General features: G+C 43.4%; 3 protein-coding genes and 2 long non-coding RNA genes across 5 annotated transcripts; 4 read left to right on the top strand and 1 right to left on the bottom strand.

Annotated features, from left to right (window-relative positions):
* The first annotated feature begins 7,623 nt into the window (after window positions 1–7,623).
* LOC134195228 (uncharacterized) lies at window positions 7,624–8,331 on the top strand. The gene has a single exon (XM_062664229.1). The coding sequence runs from the start codon at window positions 7,674–7,676 to the stop codon at window positions 8,160–8,162; it is 489 nt and encodes a 162-aa protein (XP_062520213.1). The 5' UTR covers window positions 7,624–7,673; the 3' UTR covers window positions 8,163–8,331.
* A 1,862-nt stretch (window positions 8,332–10,193) lies between these two features.
* Window positions 10,194–11,324, top strand: LOC134194592 (visual pigment-like receptor peropsin). The gene has a single exon (XM_062663534.1). The coding sequence runs from the start codon at window positions 10,194–10,196 to the stop codon at window positions 11,322–11,324; it is 1,131 nt and encodes a 376-aa protein (XP_062519518.1).
* Window positions 11,325–12,652: 1,328 nt separating this feature from the next.
* On the top strand, window positions 12,653–13,780 carry LOC134194593 (long-wave-sensitive opsin 1-like). Its single transcript, XM_062663535.1, has one exon. It carries the CDS (start codon window positions 12,653–12,655, stop codon window positions 13,778–13,780), a length of 1,128 nt encoding a protein of 375 aa, XP_062519519.1.
* Window positions 13,781–18,147: 4,367 nt separating this feature from the next.
* LOC134194954 (uncharacterized) lies at window positions 18,148–19,367 on the top strand. Its single transcript, XR_009972270.1, has 2 exons — window positions 18,148–18,198; window positions 18,757–19,367. It is a non-coding gene; the product is annotated as an uncharacterized LOC134194954 (long non-coding RNA).
* On the bottom strand, window positions 19,326–20,239 carry LOC134194953 (uncharacterized). Its single transcript, XR_009972269.1, has 3 exons — window positions 20,072–20,239; window positions 19,502–19,667; window positions 19,326–19,444 (listed from the first exon to the last, which is right to left on the bottom strand). It is a non-coding gene; the product is annotated as an uncharacterized LOC134194953 (long non-coding RNA).
* Between the last annotated feature and the right edge of the window lie 1,419 nt (window positions 20,240–21,658).

Consider the following 21,658-nt stretch of genomic DNA (forward strand, 5'->3'; position numbering starts at 1 on the left):
TTCTTTTATATTTATTATTTATTTGCTTAATTAACTAATTAATATATTTTCATCTACGGTTATGGCCAGAATTCTAGTCGAAGTTTGACCTTCAGTCAGTACTGTAGCAATTGGAGGCTAGTTATCCGGGTAGTTTGCTAGTTGCCCTGCTTCTTCCGCCTGTAATTATCAAGTCAGTGTAGCTAAATTCAGCCTGTTAGTAAGTTGTATGCCCTTTCAGATATTGGCGACATGCACTTCTTAGCTTTCGAGTTTCCTTAGCGCTCATTCAAGAAACCTGATCCTTCCAAAGTACGCCTGTAGCCAGCCATGGCCAAATGCGGCCCATGGGCATTTTTTGTGGCCCCTCAGACACTCCCTTTCTAAAGAACATTTATCTTGACTCTTGTGTCCCAGTCTGGCAGGTCTTTTCCCTCCTTGCGTTAAGAGGGCTTGGGGCTCCGAGAGTAAGATGGTTGTCTCTGAATGTCTGCGTTCAAAGACTTGCTGATCTTCTGCCAGAGATTGTGTCATATTTTGAACTAGAGGCTCATAACATCTTAATTCGATGGAGTGAACGTGCAAACTTGCAAGAGCTGTATGACAAGTTAGTTGACCCCAAATTTCAACTGTACCTTTACTTTCTTCAGGGTCGTCTACCTATATTAGCTGGCATAAATATTCAGCTTCAAACAAAAGGTCAAGACCTTTTCACATCATATCAAAAAATAGCTGACTTCAAGAAAACGTTCCTCAAGCCCATGCATACTCTATGAAGTGGAAGGCGGTCTTCACGAAAGTAACATTCGAAAGAACGTGGACAATATAGACTATGACTGTACACAGTTTGATGATTTCAAGGACAAGGTAATTTCCTCCGGCCAGCTTTCCTATGCTCAGTTGCATAAAGTGATGAAGAACATCTTCAATTTCACAGTTGCTATAGGCAGATCACTCGATTCCCGTTCTCCAGAACTGGATTTTGTTGTCCAAAACGTCAGCTTTTTGAACCCAGCAAACCGTAAGTACTCTAAATGTGACATAGAAGCAGTTGTCAGGAAGTACTGCAGAAACAGTTTGAATGGTCCTGTTGCGAAAAGGCAATATAGCGTCTACAGGAATGATGAGTCGATGGATTACCTTTTTCTGCAATGTGAAAAGCAGCCTGATACATTCTTTAGCAGATTAACGCAGATGGTGGAATACGACCAATTTCGATTGCTGGGGGTAACGCTCATGTGTATGAGCTCTGATACTGTTGAATGTGAATGTGCATTTTCGAGCATGAACCTGACAAAAGACAACTGCAGTACAAGAATGACACAAAACAACCTAAAACGTCGCTTGGCAGTCTTCATGGACACTAGAACTCTTTCGTCTTTTTCATTTCAAGATCTTGACAGCAGTTAGATAAACAGTTTGTGGAGAATTCTTTTGTATTAGTTGCATTAGTATATATTTACTAACAGACAGACATCTGTACGGGAATACCAATGGTAGTTCAGTGTGTTCATTACATACGTACTAATTAATTAGTGCTTGCCATTGGTAAGTGCATTAGTGACCCCTGCCTAGTTTCACATTTCCAGATCTGGCCTCTGAAATTCAAGTCTTTGGCCATGGCTGTGTAGCTAGAGTTCCGGAAATGAAAAGGAATGCACTACGATGCCTGTAAAGATGTACCTTTCTCACCTTCATGTACACAAGTGTAAGTCTAGTAATAAGAATATTGAGATATATTGAAGAATTTAATTGCTGAAAGCGATTATATATTATTAGTAAATGACTTTGTTCCAGTTTTATTTGAAAGGTGTACATTACCGTAGTAACTTAATTAATTAAACTGGCATGTATGCACATGCATAGAAGGTAGCTACTTTTTCTGCTTCCTGAAAACACTGTGAGAACAAGTTATGGCATAATCTACAGTGTCACTTGACGAGGTCGTCATGTACCTAAGCCACGCCTATAACGCGCCCCAGGCTGCACACGATTAAATTTCGCACTACGGGACTGTTGAAAGGGACGTATAAGTACTGTGCTAAAGTAAATCTACGTAGTCTAAAACGAGAGAAGGTCTTCTAGCTGTCATCTTCTAGGCAAAATCAGCTGGTTCGAAATTTTGATCTAAACAGGTCTGTCTATGTGTTGTGCATGTCTGTTGCGTGTTTCTGTCTGTCTGTCTAGCTGCATGTTTGTGCGAGGGGCTTCAAATTCCTAACGAATAAATCTTTGCTGAATTTGCATGCATGGATGGCGCTCGTGGACACGATTTTATTGGAAGAGGTGTGTGCAGCCGCCACTATAGCTATACATGCATTCTATTAATTAATTGAAAGGACGTCAGCTCATGTTTTGCGACATATCTTCGAAGAAGCTAGTCAAATTTTTATATTTGGTGCATCAAGCATTACCCAGAGAGTGAGGAGTTTGCGACACGAAAGTTGAGAAGATCATTGCTTTGCTCTTCAGGATTTACGCCCCTTTGCTTTTGTCTTTGTTGGATATCCAACGTTTACTATGCATTATATCTGCATATTTTCTGCATGCACTGTCACAAACATGTTCGAAGTAGCGAATTTTAGTGAGAGTCTCAAAAGCGAGATGTGTGATTTGGGCACATGCAGATGAGACTGTCTGTAACATGGAACGCCTCCACCTTAGTTAATAGTCTTACTGCCTCATTTGTCTAACTATATAGAGCAGGATAATTGTACTCGTAAGGTTAAAGCAATAGAATATGCTGAGTGATAGCTCTGTCTAGATAGAAATTCAAGATCAGACCTGCATCGGGCTGAATTCCTAAGGCTATACAGGAGCATGCAGGCTGGCTTTGGATGGGCACGGCCTACCATCCTTGAAATTTAAGACTTCCTATGTTGTTTGGTGGCAACTTTTGGAAACAAAAGTCTGCATTTAATAATTTTATTGTTGTTGTAGTTGTTGTTGTGTTACGGTTACCGTTGGACGAAACGAAGGAAATACGATGGCGAAGAGGGTTTGGCCAGAAGTATGATCGCGGAGAGGGTCTGGCTACGCGAGACTAAGACGTCCTACACTTGTACTGTACAGTACGCATGTAGTCTCGTTAACCACGCCCATTTTGCATACTGTTCGTCAGGACAGTGTATCCCTATGGACGAATTAGAGAAAACTGGCTCGCTTCGATCGCTCGCAAATATTCTTATTAGGGGCTGGTCATAATTAATTGTCCGGAAGACTAGAAAAATTTTCCAAGGTCCAAATAGTTTGATATGCGACCCCTGCTAAATTTGCCTTCTAAAAGCTTCTAACCCCCACTGTTGGCTAGCCTAATTTAGATGACCCTCATATATGTCCATACACAAGCAGTATTATATAATCATATAGGTTTCTACAATAAAAAGTAGTCTGTTTCAGAGCTCAAGTGTGGTCTTGGTATACATTTTAAAGTTGGTCCTTTCTATTCAACCGCTGACAAAACAAGTGGAACAGGAATTGCCGTTCTCAGCAATGCAAGTGTGCAAAGCGCTTAGAAATCTAATGTTCTTGCACACATTTCTATATAGTATGTATACAGCTAATATCACATACAGCTAATATCATAAACATCCCTAAAATTATGACCCCAACAGAAGGTGACCCAAATGCGTAGTGATCCCTGCAAATCACTGAATTTCAAGTTATGACCCTCCAGCAGATTTGCCAGCCCCTCCGGACACTTAATAATGACCGGCCCCTAAGTACAAATTGTAAAGTGAGACAACACTATCGAGAATTATCTTAATTAAACTAATCCGGGGCTTGGAGGAGACATAGGTATGAGCTAAAACAAACCTAGTCTGACACATAAGTCTACAGAAGGTCGTGCTGTCATCCGGACTTCTAAGCTAGATAACGCAAAATCAGCTGGCTCCCATACAAACAGGTCTGTCTGCATGTGCTTGTGTCGTCTTACTTTCTGTCTGTGTACTATCTGCCTAGGTCTGTGCGAGTGGCATCATTTTCTTTCACAACGACGAAGGCTTGCGCAAGTAGACACCATTCTATCGAAAAAGGTGTGTGCAGTGCAGCTGCTGCACTGTAATTGAATGATAAGTCTAGCTAATTAGTTAGCTAAAGTGCTCATGTTTTGCTACCTAGCTTCGAAATGGCTCGTCGAAATTTACTATTTTGTTTTGTGCATCAAGCAGCACGTACAGAGTGTGGATTTTGCTACACGAAAGTCGAGAAGACCAAGACTTGCCTAGTTGCCTAACGTTATCCGGGATTTCTGACTCTTACGCCCTTCCTTCGTTTCTCTTTGTTGGACACCCTAACGTTTACCACGCATTGTCTGGATATATTTGCACTGTCGGAAGCATGTTGGAAGTAGCGAATTTCGGCGGGAATCTCGATAACGAGAAGTGTGATTTGGGCACGGAGGCTGTCTCTGACGTGTCACGCCTCCACTCTAAATGCTATTCTTGCTCATTTGTCTAGAGCAGAATAATTGTTACGCAATAGAATGTGCTGAGTGACAGCTTTGTCTAGCTAGAGAGAAAAGCCTGCGTGGGCGTAAACTCCAGTCTAGCAGGCATGGCCCGTCGATCCCTTTCTAATTCTAGACTTCTATGAACCGATCGAGTGTGTGTGTGTAACTTCCGGAGATAAGGTTTCTCCTACATGTGCATTAGTTAAAGCATAGCTGCCAACTCTCCCGTTTGAGCGGGAGCTTCCCGCATTTGGCATCAAATCTCCAGCATTCTGACCATTGGTGGGCGGGACTGTTCTGTGTAACCATACCCTTAATTAACTAAGTTATTACGTACTTGATATCAATGTGGCAGCCCCTCTCTCCACCCGTATCTTTCACTTACTTGGTCACAATCAGAGTCTCTGAGTCACAATATTGACATAGAAGGAGTTGGTGAGGCAAAACTGTCTGGAGTGGAAAAGGAGGAGGGGCTGGGGTGGTCTAGTGCTGGAAAAGCGATCGAAGAAGGCCAGAGAATCTAGAACATCCCAACCAGCAGCAAAAATGTGTATATATATATAGATATATAGCTCGTTTATTAATTAATAACAGGCAGTAGTACGTACAAGTTCTGTGTTTTACATTTGTTGCAGTTTGCGTATTGATATTTAAGTGTACTGTCTGTAATTAATTAATTAATAGCCTGTACTCCAAACGAGCATGTAAATATTTAAATTTTAATAATTATATATTATTTACATATTATTTAACACTTATTACGATATAAAATTCATTGATATTAATGCTATTGTAGCCGTGTCAAAAATTTAAACTTCCGCATTTTCCGGCATTGTTTCCTGCAAACTCACGCATTTTTTATTCAGCTAGGTTGGCAGGTCTGCCTAAAGTAAAGAGCAGGAGGTCTACCAGAAATAGCCGAAAGTATAAATAATCTAGTAAGACAGATTAGACTGGTACTGTACGTACAAATGCATTGCAGTGCAGGTTTGTTAATGAATCGTTTAATTGACAAGTCCGTTAGACCTCCATAACATGAGACCTGACGTAAAATGTTCTACAATGTAGCCTGTTGACAGGCCCTAGAGATTGAAACGTCTCCACTTTATTTCCGTGAGCATGTACGATTAGCCACGCCTACACACACACACACACACACACACACGCACGCACACACACACACACACACACAGACACACACGCACACACACACACACACAGACACAGACACACACACACACACACACACACACACACACACACACACACACACACACACACAGACACACAGACACACAGACACACACACACACACACACACACACACACACACACACACACACACACACACACACACACACACACACACACAGACACACACACAGACACACATTCAACATCCATGAATGTGGGAGAAAACGTGAATATGCGCATCGAGTACTGGAAGTGGAACATGCCAGCTTCACTCCGTTAGTTTTTTCCTCTACCGGTGGCATGGGCTCTGAAACTTCCACCTTCTACAAACATCTTGCCAGTTTAATTGCCAACAAAACTGAAAAGAAGTATAGTTCAGTGATGGAACTTCTGAGATGTCGGATCAGCTTTTCTCTAATAAGATCTTCTGTTTTGTGCATTTCCGGAAGTAGATCAGCCAAGCACAGGCCTCTAAGATGTCATGACATGGATTTAATCAACAGTGAGGCTTGCCTCTCTAAGTAGATTGTGACGTCGACTTAAGTGGGTTTGTTTAATTGAATGGATTGATATAGTGTTGTGTTGAGTGCCGTTGTTGTGGCTTTTGTAGTATGGGCATGACCGGTGGATGCTTTTGCTGTAGTAGTAGTAGTAGTAGTACACGCCCACTTCATTAACTTCTAATTGACTTATACTGTAGAATTAGTGAAATATCCCGACTAGAAAAAAGGGTGGTGTATATACTATATACAGCTTTGGTCCTCACACGTACTTACAGTCCAAAATTCTTATGACCACGCCTACAAATGATGGGATATATAGCCCGGTCTAGCTCATGCCACGCCCCGCCCCTGGTTGCAGTACTATATATACCGTCCAGAGCTCTACCCTTTTACCACTTTGCCGGAAGTTACTAGTGACCAAGAAAGATCTGGCCCTTTCAACAGATGCAGTGTGTTTCACTGCCCTTGCGTGATGTTCCTTGTATTTGGCTCTAAAAATGGCAATCAATGATCTATTCTGCACGAGCAATGAAGGTCTTTTAGCACGTGGTGTGATACAACTTTCTAACAAATTACTAAATTTCTCGCTGTCCAGTCCAATCGGGAAGAAAATTCCCCGAACAAAACAATGAATATATGTTACTTGGATAGTCAGCACTGTACATATATACAGATATAGAACAACTGCTGACGTCACCAAATCAGTAATTGACGTTAGCATCGTTGCAGTACCTGTGCACCTGTTATACTGATACTTTACTGACGAAGAAGAAACTATAGTTGAGATCATTACAAGTGCCACGGAAGTCATGGTGTTTGTCAGCTGCTTGCTAGACTACAAATCAGATGACAATGTGTTGGTTCTTAACTCCTTAATTAATTATAATGACGTCGTTATCACGATGTTACTGCTAGAGCTTTTCTCTCTAACTCTCTGTTCTGTTTCACGTTGTAGACAAGGCATGAACTCTTCTGTCAGTGAAAACCATACCAATAACACAACAGAGTGTGAAGAGTACTGGAGCGGTTACTTTACTGTCGCTTTTACTACAATACTGGCGATCGTGTGGCTAGGCGGAGTTATTACCAACGCCATCATCGTTTATCTGCTTGTTTTCAAGAAACACTTGGTGAACGCGACGAACATCCTGTTGGGAAACTTATCCGTCGGCACTCTCATCTATTTTCTCTTTGGCGTCTCTGTGTCTATAGTTGCAATTGCTAATGGTGGACGGTGGCCAGGAAATGCCTCGTGCCAGATGAATGGTATCGTCACGGTGTTTGCCTTTTGTGTCGTCTGGCAAGGACACGGTATAATCGCCGCGGAGAGATTCGCCAAAATCGTTTTTCCGATGAAGACGGTTTTCACTATGAAGCGGTCACGTGCTGTAATCGCTTGCACCTGGATTGTCTCTCTCTTCGTTGCTCTGATTCCCGTTGTGGGCGTATCTTCGAACAGCTATTCGATCGCCGATTCTCGCATCGTGTGTACAATCGATTTCAGCTCGTTTGGATCGCCAATCCCCGCCATTTTGACCGTCATTATGTCGATATCTCTCGGGACAATGCTGTGCTCTCAGCTCGGAGTCTACAGAGTGGCGAGAAGGATTCGAATACAAACGCAAAACAGGGATCTAATGCACGGAATAAACAAGTTTCAAGGGGCCCTCCGACAGAAATGCGCTGCAAACGACATCAAGTCTTTAGTTAGTATCGAATCGTCTGAGTCATTGGAAGCAGCTAGGATACGACGGATTTCGGACGATATCTATCAAGCGGTGGCAAGCTTCCAGAGCAGTATTTTGTTCATAGTCATGTTTGTACTTCCCATCTTTGCTTACATTGTCGTGGCAAACGCCAATTCCAAAGATCTGTCGATTTGCGATGTGAAAGCGAACCCGTCGTTCTACGTTACTATCGTTCAGGTTGGACTGGCCGCCGTCGACCTGGCTTTCAACCCGCTCGTTTATGTAAGTCGCAATTTACCAATGAAAAAGGGTTTGTGTAGGCTCTTCAAGCGAGGAGCACAGTGATTATTGCGACATACAAGACACACAACCGACGGCGTTATCAACTCAAAGTGTATAACATTTAGCTGCTTTTAGAGGACAGAAATATTGTAGCAGAAACGCGTAAAGTATACATAGAGATTGCGTTATACTCGACACTCACACACACACACACACACACACACACACACACACACACACACACACACACACACACACACACACACACACACACACACACGAGCCTCGAGATCTAAGACATGCAGTCGTTTATATGCTGTTAATTAATATTGATTTGCAATGATGTTTATAGACAAAAACATAGCTTGCAAATAGAATATGCATGTCACTGCATCTGTATACAGTTTTTGGCACGCCAACTTTCGCCTATCAGATTAGAGAATGCCCGGACTCGATTCTACATTGTATAAAAGCGGATATCTAAGCTGACTCTACACACACCCACGCGCGCGCGCGCACACACACACACACACACACACAGACACACACACAGACACACACACACACACACACACACACACACACACACACAGACAGACAGACACACACACAGACACACACACACACACACACACACACACACACACACACACAGACACATACACACACAGACACAGACACACACACACACACACACACACACACACACACACACACACACACACACACACACACACACACACATACACACACCAAAAACTCATAAATTTGTTATTGGTTACGGTTACCGTTGAACGAAACGAAATAGCTCAGTACACCAACACAGTGACGCGGTATTTAGAGACAGGATGACTGTTAGAAATTGGAAATGACTTTATTAGTACAATTTACCATAAAGTAGTCAATCTCTTCGGTCTCGACAGTGTGACACAGTACATTTGTACACGTGGCAAATGATTAGATAGACGGAAGCAGAAAAGTTGAGATGTAGGCGTGTCTTTATGCTGAGACCAACAGTTAAATTGCTATGCTATAACTAGATAAGCCTTTACAATAGACGTACATGATTTATTGAAACAGCACCTATTCTTGAATAATGAATTAACAGGTCTGTAATTTACGTAGACTCTTGTTTGGGACCCTAGGCTATCAATTAACTGAGAGTCTTTAGAACTATAATCGCTAAACGTCACGTACCTCTAATTTTCCTGTCTGGATTCTGACTTAATGCGCTACCCTCTAGAGTTCACTAAGCACTCTTACTGTACAATAGTACTAGCAGTTGCAGCAGAGGCGTAGCGTGACCTCTAGAAATGGGGCGTAAACTTAACGATGCTATGGGACACAGCCACATTTCCGGACACGCCCACTTTATTGACTCCTAATTGACTGATACTGTAGAATCAGTGACATATCAAGACTAGAAAAGGGATGGTGTATATATTATGTACAGCTTTGTTCCTCACACGTATTTACAGTCACAATTTTTGTGACCACGCCTGCAAATGATTGGGCTATAGCTCGGTCTAGCCCATGCCACGCTACGCCACTCATTGCAGTACATACCATCCAGAGTTCCACCCTTTTACAACTTTTGCCGGAAGTTACTAGTGGCCAAGAAAGACATGGCCCATTCAACAGCTGCAGTGTTTCACTGGCCTTGCGTGATGTCTCCTTGTATTTGGCTATAAAAATGGCAATCCTTAATCTATTCTGCACAAGCAAAGAAGATTTTCTTAGCACGTGCTGAGATACGACTAACGAATCACGAAATTTCTCGCTGTCCAGTCCAATCGAAAAGGAAATTTCCTAAACAAAACTATGAATATATGTTACTTGGATAGTCAGCACTGTACATATATACAGATATAGAACAACTACAGAAGTCACCAATCAGTAATTGTCGTCAGCATCGTTGCTGTACCTGTGCACCTGTTACACTGATACTTTACTGACGAAGAAGAAACCATAGCTGACATCATTACAAGTGCCACGGAAGTCATGGTGTCCGTCAGCTGCTTGCTAGACTACAAATCAGATGACAATGTGTTGGTTCTTAACTCCTTAATTAATTATAATGACGTCGTTATCACGATGTTACTGCGAGAACTTTTCTCTCTAACTCTCTGTTCTGTTTCACGTTGTCGGCAAGGCATGAACTCTTCTGTCAGTGAAAACCATACCAATAACACAGCAGAGTGTGAAGAGTACTGGAGCGGTTACTTTACTGTCGCTTTTACTACAATACTGGCGATCGCGTGGCTAGGCGGAGTTATTACCAACGCCATCATCGTTTATCTGCTTGTTTTCAAGAAGCACTTGGTGAACGCGACGAATATTCTGTTGGGAAACTTATCCGTTGCCACTCTCATCTATTTTCTCTTTGGCGTCTCTGTGTCTATAGTTGCAATTGCTAATGGTGGACGGTGGCCAGGAAATGCCTCGTGCCAGATGAATGGTATCGTCACGGTGTTTGCCTTTTGTGTCGTCTGGCAAGGACACGGTATAATCGCCGCGGAGAGATTCGCCAAAATCGTTTTTCCGATGAAGACGGTTTTCACTATGAAGCGGTCACGTGCAGTGATCGCTTGCACCTGGATTGTCTCTCTCTTCGTTGCTCTGATTCCCGTTGTGAGCGTATCTTCGAACAGCTATTCCATCGACGATTCTCGCATCGTGTGTACAATCGATTTCAGTTCGTTTGGATCGCCAACCCCCGTCATTTTGACCGTCATTATGTCGACATCTCTCGGAACAATGATGTTCTCTCAGCTCGGAGTCCATAGAGTGGCGAGAAGGATTCGTATACAAACGCAAAACAGGCATTTAATGCAAGGAATAAACAAGTTTCAAGAGGCCCCCAAACAGGAATGCGCCTTAGACGACATCAGGTCTTTAGTCAATATCGAATCGTTTGCGTCATTGGAAGCAGCCAGGATACAACGGATTTCGGACGATATCTATCAAGCGGTGGCGAGCTTCCAGAGCAGCATTTTGTTCATAGTCATGTTTGTACTTCCCATCTTTGCTTACATTGTCGTGGCAAACGACAGATCCAAAGATTTGTCGATTTGCGATGTGAAAGCGAACCCGTCGTTCTACGTTACTGTAATTCAGGTTGGACTGGCCGCCGTCGACCTGGCTTTCAACCCGCTCGTTTATGTAAGTCGCAATTTACCAATGAAAAAGGGTTTGTGTAGGCTCTTCAAGCGAGAAGAACGGTGATTATTACGACATACAAGACACACAAAAGACAGCGTTATCAATTCAAAGTGTATAACATTTAGCTGCTTTTAGAGGACAGAAATATCGTAGCAAAAACGCGTAAAGTACACATAGAGATTACGTTTTACTCGACACACACACACAAACACACAAACACACACACACACACACACACACACACACACACACACACACACACACACACACACACACACACACCAGTCTATACACAGACACGTGAGGGCACAAAACGTACGGTTAAGTGAAACGCAAAGCTTACCCAACAGAGGCATAAGGCTACTCCAAGAAATATATTAGTTTCTGCATGGTTGTCGCCCGCATAATTTTTCGAATCAGATCAAGAACAATTAAATTCACATTACGCATGCGCAATACAATCAATGATACTATCCTGTTTAAAATGCTGTAGTTATGCAAAATGGCTTAAAACCATTACTTCATTTTATAATGCCACAGTTTGTGTGTCTGTTTATCTTTGGCACATATGAAACAGTAAAGTCAAATTCTATCAGCTAGTAGATTTGAAATGGATCAAATATGCTACATATTTGGTCTTCAGATTTAATATTACCAATAACATTTATTTGGTGGGCGTAGCCTAGCATAAGGATAATAATAATAATAATAATAATAATAATAATAATAATAATTAGCACGACACGTTAGCAATAACCGCCTGCCCTCGCTTCAAATTTTAATAAAGAGCTGAGGACGAGAAACTAATATTGAGGGTGTGGCCTAAGACTTATTTTCCATTTGGGCGTAATAATTTGCTTACAAGAATATGTCTCTGAACGCTAATTACTGTATGAAACGCTATATTAGATTAGTGCGCTTTAATCGGCTTGCCAGTTGTTGTTAGCGCAAATGCCTTTTGTGCATGACACTCGCGGTCTCCACGCCAATATGCAGATCAAAATAGAACGACTTCCAGCTGAACAAATAACACAATAGCCAGCAGTTTACAAATTGCACAATAGCCAGCAGTTTACAAGTTATGGTTTTTTATTTACAAGTTATCTTTGAAAGAAGACTCTTTCACAGTTTGTCCACCTGTCGGGCCATACGAGGCACGTGTTCTAGCGCTTACAATCTAAAAAAATACTGCTTGACACCTCTGCCGTCTCTTTTCAACGTTTGTTGTACGTTGGCTACAGCTTCGTGTTAAAACAGCTGCATTACACATTACTTGTCAGATTACGTTGCACACATGCACATGCATGCATATGTATAGCCAAGAGACTGCAAATTGTCAGTTGTTTTTCAAGTAGTGTTCGTGTGCAGAGCGTTTATACATTGCGACGCAAATGAACGTGTCCGATATTGGAAACAGAAGCAATCTCACCAGACTGCCACTCAATGATTCATGCGACGTCCTCTGGAGCGACAGTTTTGCGAGGTCAATAACCGTCGCGTACGTCGTACTCGGCATGGCCGGAGTCTTTGGCAACGGATTTGTTGTCGTTCTCGTCTCCGTTGCTCGCCGTCTTCGCCACGATCCGCCCAACATCCTCTTGGCCAACGTCGCTCTCATCGAACTTGTCTACTTTCTTTCCAGCCACCCGATTACCATTTGGAACACCATCTCTAGCGGTGCGTTGGAATCTCATCATTCCCTTTGTCAAGTACAGGGATTTCTCATCACCATGCTTGTTCCTCTCTGCTGGGTTGCACACGCTCTGATGAGTCTTGAGAAGTACTGCAACTTAGCAACACGTTTTCGAGGTTTCTTTAGTACCAGGAAATCTGTGATATCTATAATGTGGAGCTGGATTTTTTGTGCCGGATTTGCTGTGTTTCCTCTTGTCGGATACGGTCGATACGAATTGACAGCAACTCGTTTGGCTTGTATTGGGGCAATGCACAACTTCGGACAGCCTGTCTTCATATACATGAACATTCTTCTAGTAGCTTGCTTTATAATAACGGCTTGGTCTTATGGAGGTCTCTACCAAGTTGTGAAAAGATTGCGAAAACGCGCCTCTAATAGAAAATCAGAGCACGTGGTAGGTGGCATAAACATGGATCCAGATCGCCAAAAATCCATCGCTGGTGGTGCGTTACCAAAACGTGACAGATCGTCAAGCATAACATCTCAGCTTGCTGAAACATTTCACACAGCTATAACAATATTTATATCTGTGATCCTCTTCACGGTAGCGTTTGTTCTAACGGCAATTGCTGAAATCGTTTTGTCAGTCTACTATCCCAACCCTCTGGCAGCTTGTGAAGTTTCCAGCAATCCAAAATTTATCATGGCAAACCTTCACATCTTTATAGTTGATTTTGTGCTCGTCATCAACCCGTATGTCTACTCACTTCGGAATCGATCGATGCGAAAACACATCATGAAGTCTCCACATATTTTTCGTTCGCTGTGGGCTTTCATAACTGGGAAAAAAGCTCGAGTACGTCAGCACGGCAGCAGTACTTAAGAAATTAAGAAACAGACGTTTTGACAGGAAACAAATAATATTGCATGCAGGCATTGCCTAATAACGGTGTGCTAGTCAGATATATATTCAACAATATTCAACTGTATCTAGGAGAAGCAGGGGTGAAGGTTCTAGCTGCTCTGATAATATAAAAAGTTCCTGCATTCGGTACAGCTGGTTGTACCAACGATGACGTGCTGCACTTCGTGACGGTGCAAGGTCAGGCAATAGTAGATATCAAACTGAGATAGAAACACCTGCACACGTCCTATTCAGAGCCAAGTAACAATTTAGGGGCCTTAAAAAGGAAAGCACGGGCTGTTCCTGTGCGAGTTGGGAGAATGTGCTCACCGCAAAGCTCGAACATGGATGACGTGAATCGTCTGCTACATCCGGTGCATCAAGCCAGTGCAGTTGTGCTGCAAGACACTCAGGAGTTCAAATTCTTACGCTGGGAAGACTAGACAGTACCGGAGGGTTAGTAGATGCCAACAGAGTGAGCTTCTCAGCAGAGAAAATTCAGCAGTTTCCGCTATTAACCGTTGATGAGTCACATAAAGGTCAAACGAATTGGGGGCCGTACGATATTTCCTTCCAACTCTCTCTCTCTCTCTCTCTCTCTCTCTCTCTCTCTCTCTCTCTCTCTCTCTCTCTCTCTCTCTCTCTCTCTCTCTCTCTCTCTCTCTCTCTCTCTCTCTCTCTCTCTCTCTCTCTCTCTCTCTCTCTCTCTCTTGACATTATTATCTGCAGACTGCTGCTGCAAAGAAAAAACGACCGTCCGACGAAAGGGGCGTTACCTCGACTCAATGAGCGTGCGCTATCTCTCCTGGAGAGTAGCAAACGGAGACAGGGATAGTGTTGTTGTGTTAGCTAGTCACCTATAAACCTATCTCAGGTGCGAAGTTGCAGAATTGCCTTTGCGTTTTTATGGGGAGGTCGTGTCCGCTGAATGATGGTGGTGTCCGATGACCGAGGTCGCAGAGACGGATCATGTTTACCGTCCTAGCATAACCGTTTCAAGCCTTGGACGTCTCGCATCTGGAATTACAGTCTTTACTAATCCTTCTTACTGTGGGCTCTAACAAAGCTCAGTCTTACTTCGTTTACTTCTTGCATGGCTGTCCGATGATTGATGGTTTCCGATAACAGAGGCGTCGCTCTAGTCCATCGGGCAACACCAGAAAGCGACAAGTCGCGTAGCCCCCCAAACCCGCGGAAGTTTCCGTAGTTGCAATCGTCGAATAGAAGCCATGCAAGTGCATTTGATGTCATGGAAGGGGGCCGTTTCTGAGTAACAAGAAGGACTAGATTGAAATGCCACGCAAATTCGCAACAACAGCGAACCGAGAGTAAGAAACGAACGTGGTCCCATGCCTAAGCTCTATAAACATTAGCTATATCACGCGAATGCTTAAACCAGTGCAGCTGGCTTTTCTAGAGCTGGAGGTAATGAAGTGCGGTCTATAGATAGTATTTCTCACATTGCCAGCAGTTCTGTTGATGAAAGAAAACTCCTACATGGTTGCTACACTTGTGCTGCTGCGTTTGACTGCCTTGCAACAGTAACGTGACCTTGAGCGTTCGGAAAGACAGCAAATACCGCACAAGTCGTGACAAACTCGCGGATGAGTAGCACCTACCTTGTAATACTACCTATCTAGACGTTAGTACAAGTGTACAATAATTAACATAAGACCATCGAAAGCAGGACGTAAGCGTTACTGACATAAAGTGCCTAAATTTACGGCTGTACTAAATCGCTCAGAGTCATTTTTAGTCTTTATTTGGTGGACTAATTAGCGATCTCATATAGAAACTACACATAATTAATTAATAACCAATGAAATGTAAAGAGCCACCTCCTCATTATATTCATTAGTACAGTTTGCATCAAAATTATCAGCTTCAAACGTATTGCAGATGCTATAGTGGAAGCAGGCTGCAAAACTTCACGCGGAAAAGGGTTTTCGCAATTGTTGCATTGGCACACATTTGTACATAGCAAGCAGCTTCGCTGGCAAGAGCAGCGCTTAGAGCTGCACTCAGTTTTACAGCTGCAACTGATCAATTTCAAAAGGTCAACAGGTGCCGGTGGCTTCGTCGTCCATATTCAATAGTTGGGGCACAGTAGCAGACGTAACCAGTTCCGACTCCTTTACAGTTTGTGGATTTGCAAAGAATATTATGCGATTACCGAAATGCTTTTGTAGACGACGCTTCAGTTTGCCGATTTGTAATTTGGAGTGTCAACACCTTCTTGCTTTAGAAAGTCTAAATACTTTGACCTCAAGTCAGAAATTCTTGCAAATAATCGTTCTTCATCTTCGCTACGTATTGCTCCCTCGACTTCACCGGCAAGTGTTTGAAACGCACGGTCATATGCTGTACTGTGTTGTGCATCTTCTAGAGAGATCTGAGAATCAAGCGTGTTGGCTAATGTTTTCTGGTGGGTGTAATTCCTGTAGCAAGATTCATGTTAGGACAGCTCTTTGGCGATACCATCAGGCTGACCCGGTCCTTGCTGCACTTGCCATAAAATTCTTCTGTCTTTTCTGATTTCCGCTGCGTTTGAATTGCCAAACGTGCAGAAAAGGTAGTAACTCTGCTTAAAGACTGTCGTTTCCGTTGAACTTTTTTGTGCTCGGTTGACAAAACAAACATAGTTTGATGTTGGTTAGGGAGAAAAGTATTCTGGTCCCACGAACGGTTGCAGTGCTGCCCCTAGCTTGAGGTGCCTTTGGGTCCTCTGACTCTGCCATTAAACTACTTTCAGAGAAGCTAACATCTCGGCTGCGCTGAAGTTTGTCCAAAGCCGTTTTGTTTGTGTATGCTTGGTAGCATTGTCTGTGATAAGCTCCTGTCGGTTTCGATTCATCTGTGAAAGAATTCTGTAGAACCTTAAAGACGTCGTCTAAGCGAATGCATGCTGCATGTCGCAACATTCTCCAACTGGCTTGTGTAAAACCGGTGAGAGGACCAGTAACATCGTGAATATGCGACAGGCACTGCTCAGAGTCAATTTTTGCTATCTTTGCTCTATGCACAGACATCCGATGATATTCAAAACAAAACAAAACTGCGAAATGAATTTGAATTTGAGATTTGTCAAAGTCAACAATAATGCAGCAATAATCTCTGTCGTTCGGTTTGGTATATAACTGTCGAGTTGACAACTTTACCTCTGATACCGTTGAAAACTGAGTTAATTAAAGCTGAGAAAGAACACTTGGTCGAAAGAGGGACAACAAGTAGTTTGCTCACACATAAACTAGTGTAGGTAGGCGAAAGCTCTTACTTATCTAGACCACAATCTGGAAGTGCATGCTTGTGTTACTTTGAACTTTTAGCACATAAGTTTTCATCGGTATCAGAGGTAAAGTTGACGACTTTCATTTAGCTAAACCCACAGTCTGGAAGTAAATCTTCATTTAGTGCGCTTGCATTGCTTTGAACTTCTAGCATCTATTTAAATCGTCATCCTCCAGTTAAGATGACGTCTTTCATCTAACTAAAACCACAATCTGGGAGTGAATCTTACATGTAGTGTTCTTGCATTACCAGTGAACTTTGAGCACTTCATTAAATCTTCATTGTCCAGTTACGAAGACGTCCCTCTACGTGTAGCAACCTTTCCCTTACGTCATACACTACAGATAACATCGTCTAAAGAAACACTGTACTGTACCATAGACCTCGATCACGGTACCAGAAGCAATCATTACGTACCCGCAAAACAATTCTTTACACGGGGCTACGTAAATAAATGAAGATCATCGTCTGTCTGGCGCGTTACTTGTTTTCCGTACGTTCAGGAAACAATTTGGACTCTTTTGAAGCCAGCCAAATGACAAACCGACGAGGTTATGAGGCCACGTGTCTGAGACCTGCATCAGTTTGAGCAAACGTACTACAGAAAGACCGTTGGTTTCTATTCGTGGAGAGCAGCAGACACCGTTTCATAGTCCACAACAAGGTAGCTGTGCAGCGCTTTCATTCTACGTGATGCCTGCTTGCCTACACGACTAGGCTTTTTGTTGGCAGCCTAATTCGCATTGGTACGGCTTTCTGTTTGATTACAGTTTGTTCCACTGATGCCGTAATAGAAGTTGAACTGCTAATGAGCAATCTGGTTTAGTTTAGGTCTCTGGGAAAGTTGACAGACGCACAACTCAAAAGGTTTCGTCATCGTGTGTCATGTGATCGCGTGTGATATCGTAAGCTATTTGGCGAATGCTGCGAGCTAACATGTTCGCAATGGATGCTTTATGCCTCAGTAGTTCGCATGATGCGTTTTTACCCGTTTTGAGTGCTCTGCCGACTACAGAGTTAGCAAGCTCGCGCTACAGACGTGTATGCCACGCACCTAAATTTTGTTGGCGTGCGGCTACCTAACGGCCCCGGTTTGGAGAGGCAAACAGGTGCAGTTGGAGTTCTGTCATACTGCTTTATCTTTTAGAGTTGTCAAAACTTCCCCGGACATGGGGGGGGGGCTACGCAACTTCCTTTAGAAGCTTTGGGGGGTTGGCCGACGGACTATAGGGTGTCGCTTGAAGCTCGCTCAATACGGGGACCGTGTGGTCATAGCTTGTAGGCGTACCTTTGTAGACAAGGTTCGGTAGTAATCTTACAATTACAGCGGCTAAACTCTCTAATTTTGGAGGTGCAGCGACGCCATTGACACATTGAAGATCGTTTGCGAATTCTTACTAAATGCTATCTTCGCACATACTGCATATTGTCAACAACTGAGAAAGCGCGACTGTGCAAGTGTGTCTGATTAGATCACCACAACAAAAGGTCGCGACCAGCGTTACTCCGACTAATCAGCAACCGCCTATAGTACCTGTGCGCGCTTCACGTCTAGCTGCTTCGAAACAAAGTTATAAATAATTGAAAACTAGTTGTCTGCATGGCTTGTTAAATAACTTCAGTGGTGCAACTGTGCTCGTAACCACGCCCGTGTCATTTCACACTAGACTAACAGCTGCCCTACTACAACTCATTCAGAGTCTAGTCTGCGAAAGAAGTATGAAGATTGTTGTTTGTTCTCTCTTGACCATCTTCGCCATTGGCAAATCTAGCATCTTGCTTCAGCAAGACAACGAGATGACGATGGGAATTGGTCAGAAAGGCTGCGAGGCATTCAACGGAACCAATTTCGACCTCGTGAAGCCCGAGAAGAAGTGTGCCGACGGTTTGGTGTGCCGAGACGGCGTATGTGTTCGCAATCACCATTGTATGCTTGAAGGAGCTGAATGTTGCTGTCTTTGCCGATGTCTTCCTTCTTGTGGCGACTGCTGCAACACACCAAAAGACTGCCAAGATGAGGAGTGGAGTTGCAAGACTACATGCGGCTAGCAGTGGCGTCAACGCCAAATGGCATCATGACAATTCAAAACTGTTAGATGAACAAATTGATTATCCTCGAAACAGTCTGATACACGAGGGTAGAGTGTTATAGCTTGTAGCCTAGGTAGTTGCACGATTAGCTAGGAGATGTAGACTTTTACGATGTTGAGGGTTGCTGTCTAAGACTACAGCTAAGCGCAACGAATATACGCATCGAGTTGATGCATAATGGGTGGCATAATGAAGCGTGGGCTTTCCCGAGCATATCGGCGTTGGCATTGCTGTATACGGGAGTTTCGCTAAACGATATAGTAACTGCAACGCAAAAATCAAATATTTTTATGTAGGAAATTGATAGTTCTAGTTTCATACCTTACAGAAAAAATAGCTTTAGATTTGACCACCTGGAGCTAGGCCAGAGTCTTTGGCGCAGCTCTGGAACTGGACACCAAGGCCCACACGTACCCGTCAGCTGCATGATGTTACACTGCCAAGTCAGCGGTCTTGTCCACCCCAGTCAAACTCGTTTATAATACTCCTGAGTCGAGATAAGCAATTGTGTGTAAGTTTCTTGCTTAATTAATAAAATCATGCCATAGTTCGCCAACACTGTGACTCAAACTTACAACCCTGATGTTTCCATTGTCTAAATGCACTCTCTAACCAATTGAGCTACACATACACACACACACACACACACACACACACACACACACACACACACACACACACACACTGCATTAGAACATTTGTATGACTAACTTGCTCTAAGCATTCTGATTACCTCGCAGTCGATTAGATGTTTTATCTTAACTTAAGTACTTCATTAGACCAGGAAAAAGAACATTAGCTTAAACTCTGCAGCTAATCATGACACATTACTAAGTGCCTTCGAAAAATATATCATGCAGTTATACAAAATCTCAGGGCATGCTCACATACCTTGCAAGCGTTCTCTGTTGACTGCCTCCTAGCCCAAAAAACAAGCGTTACGCGCCTGCTGCGCTATGCACCCCAGACTGACAGTAGCGGATTTAGATGGGGGCATTGGGGTCACGTGCCTCCTTCAGAAGAGCCAATTTTGTGGACGCGTTCTTGCCATCTTGATCAATATCGTGCATCTGCAAGAACAAAGATTATTCTGTAGTGTCTTCAAGACTCTTGTAGGAATTACTGTAGATTTTTCAAATTCATATCTATTCAACCTGATTCGGGAGTTGTGCAGTAGATTCGTTTGTGCCGACAGTGTCACATGTTACACAGGTAATGCGTCAGTGCATGATCATGTGACATAGCCTCCCATGACATGGCATGTGCACCCCTTCAAGAAAAATTCTGGATCCGCCACTGGAAATGTAGAAAACACTTGCTAATCATGACCGTGTACACACCAGTGATCGCAATATAGGCGTATACATACACCAGTTAGCGCGCAAACTTTGTTTGGAAGATGGGCGCCTGCATGGTGTAAATGCGCGTGCATGCAAGGCGCCCCAGTGCAAGATCCTCCTTTGTCGCGTGACTCGCGTGCAAAAATAGTTGTTGTGATATTAAAGTACGTGATAATCGACTGTTGTCAGCACCCAATGCCTTGCCAACGCCTCGTGAATCTTTACGTCATCCCCATGCAGCGTCGCTTACAGCTCCTCCCACCCAGAAGAAAGAGGCTGCGGCTCGTGCAATCGGGCAATAAATTTGACGTTGCTCTGGACCGATGGTGTTAACCAGCAGCGTAGGAAGCGGGGATGGGGGGGGGGGGGGCTGGAGCCCTCTCGCTCAGTGTAGGAATTAAAATTTTCTGTGCTATTGACTTCACAAATTTGTTTACGGTCTGGCAAGAGAGGCAGTTTTTTACTCATGATTACTTTCGAGGTACAGTCCCCCCGCTCGTAAATATCTTCTTACGCCACCGTTAGCGCATACTTGCACTCACCAGCCATCTTCAAAAGGTTATCGGTGCGGTGACACCGTCACGTCAGATTTAGCGAATTACATATTTAGTCATGTCATGTTAGAATGACCGACAACGTCTTATCATAAATGCGGTAGGCTAAGAAGAACTATTGTACAGCACAACAGAAAGGAGGCACTAGCTTTTGATTGGGGTGTGCACCAGTTTCGACCATATCTGTACGGCAGGAACTTTCTGCTAGTCACTGACCACTGCCCTCTTTTTTGACTTAACAACCTCGAAAACGTCTTGCCCGCTAAACGGTGAACTTTAAGCGAATATGAAAATAATATACAACGCAAACCGAACAGAGACCACACCAATGCTGTCGGTTTAATTGTTCCGAATGTCTCAGGAGAGATCTAGAGCCCCTCAGCCAGACTCGAATGAGGACACATACCGGATGGAAGGTCTCACCAGTTGGTACGGAGCAGTAGACATTGCTCCGGACTACACTGCTACGAAGATCGCAAACCTTCAACAAGCTGACTAAAAGCTACCGCCAATTCTCCAACAATTACCTCATGGTCGTCCTCGCCTTTTGAGAATGTGACAGACTGATCGTCAGCTACGAAAGT

This window comes from Corticium candelabrum, chromosome 19 (assembly GCF_963422355.1).
Source record: "Corticium candelabrum chromosome 19, ooCorCand1.1, whole genome shotgun sequence".
Lineage (NCBI taxonomy): Eukaryota > Metazoa > Porifera > Homoscleromorpha > Homosclerophorida > Plakinidae > Corticium > Corticium candelabrum.

Coding starts and splice junctions, on each gene's coding strand:
- LOC134195228 (XM_062664229.1), top strand. CDS start 7,674: ATGTCGATATCTCTCGGGACAATGCTGTGCTCTCAGCTCGGAGTCTAC.
- LOC134194592 (XM_062663534.1), top strand. CDS start 10,194: ATGTTACTGCGAGAACTTTTCTCTCTAACTCTCTGTTCTGTTTCACGT.
- LOC134194593 (XM_062663535.1), top strand. CDS start 12,653: ATGAACGTGTCCGATATTGGAAACAGAAGCAATCTCACCAGACTGCCA.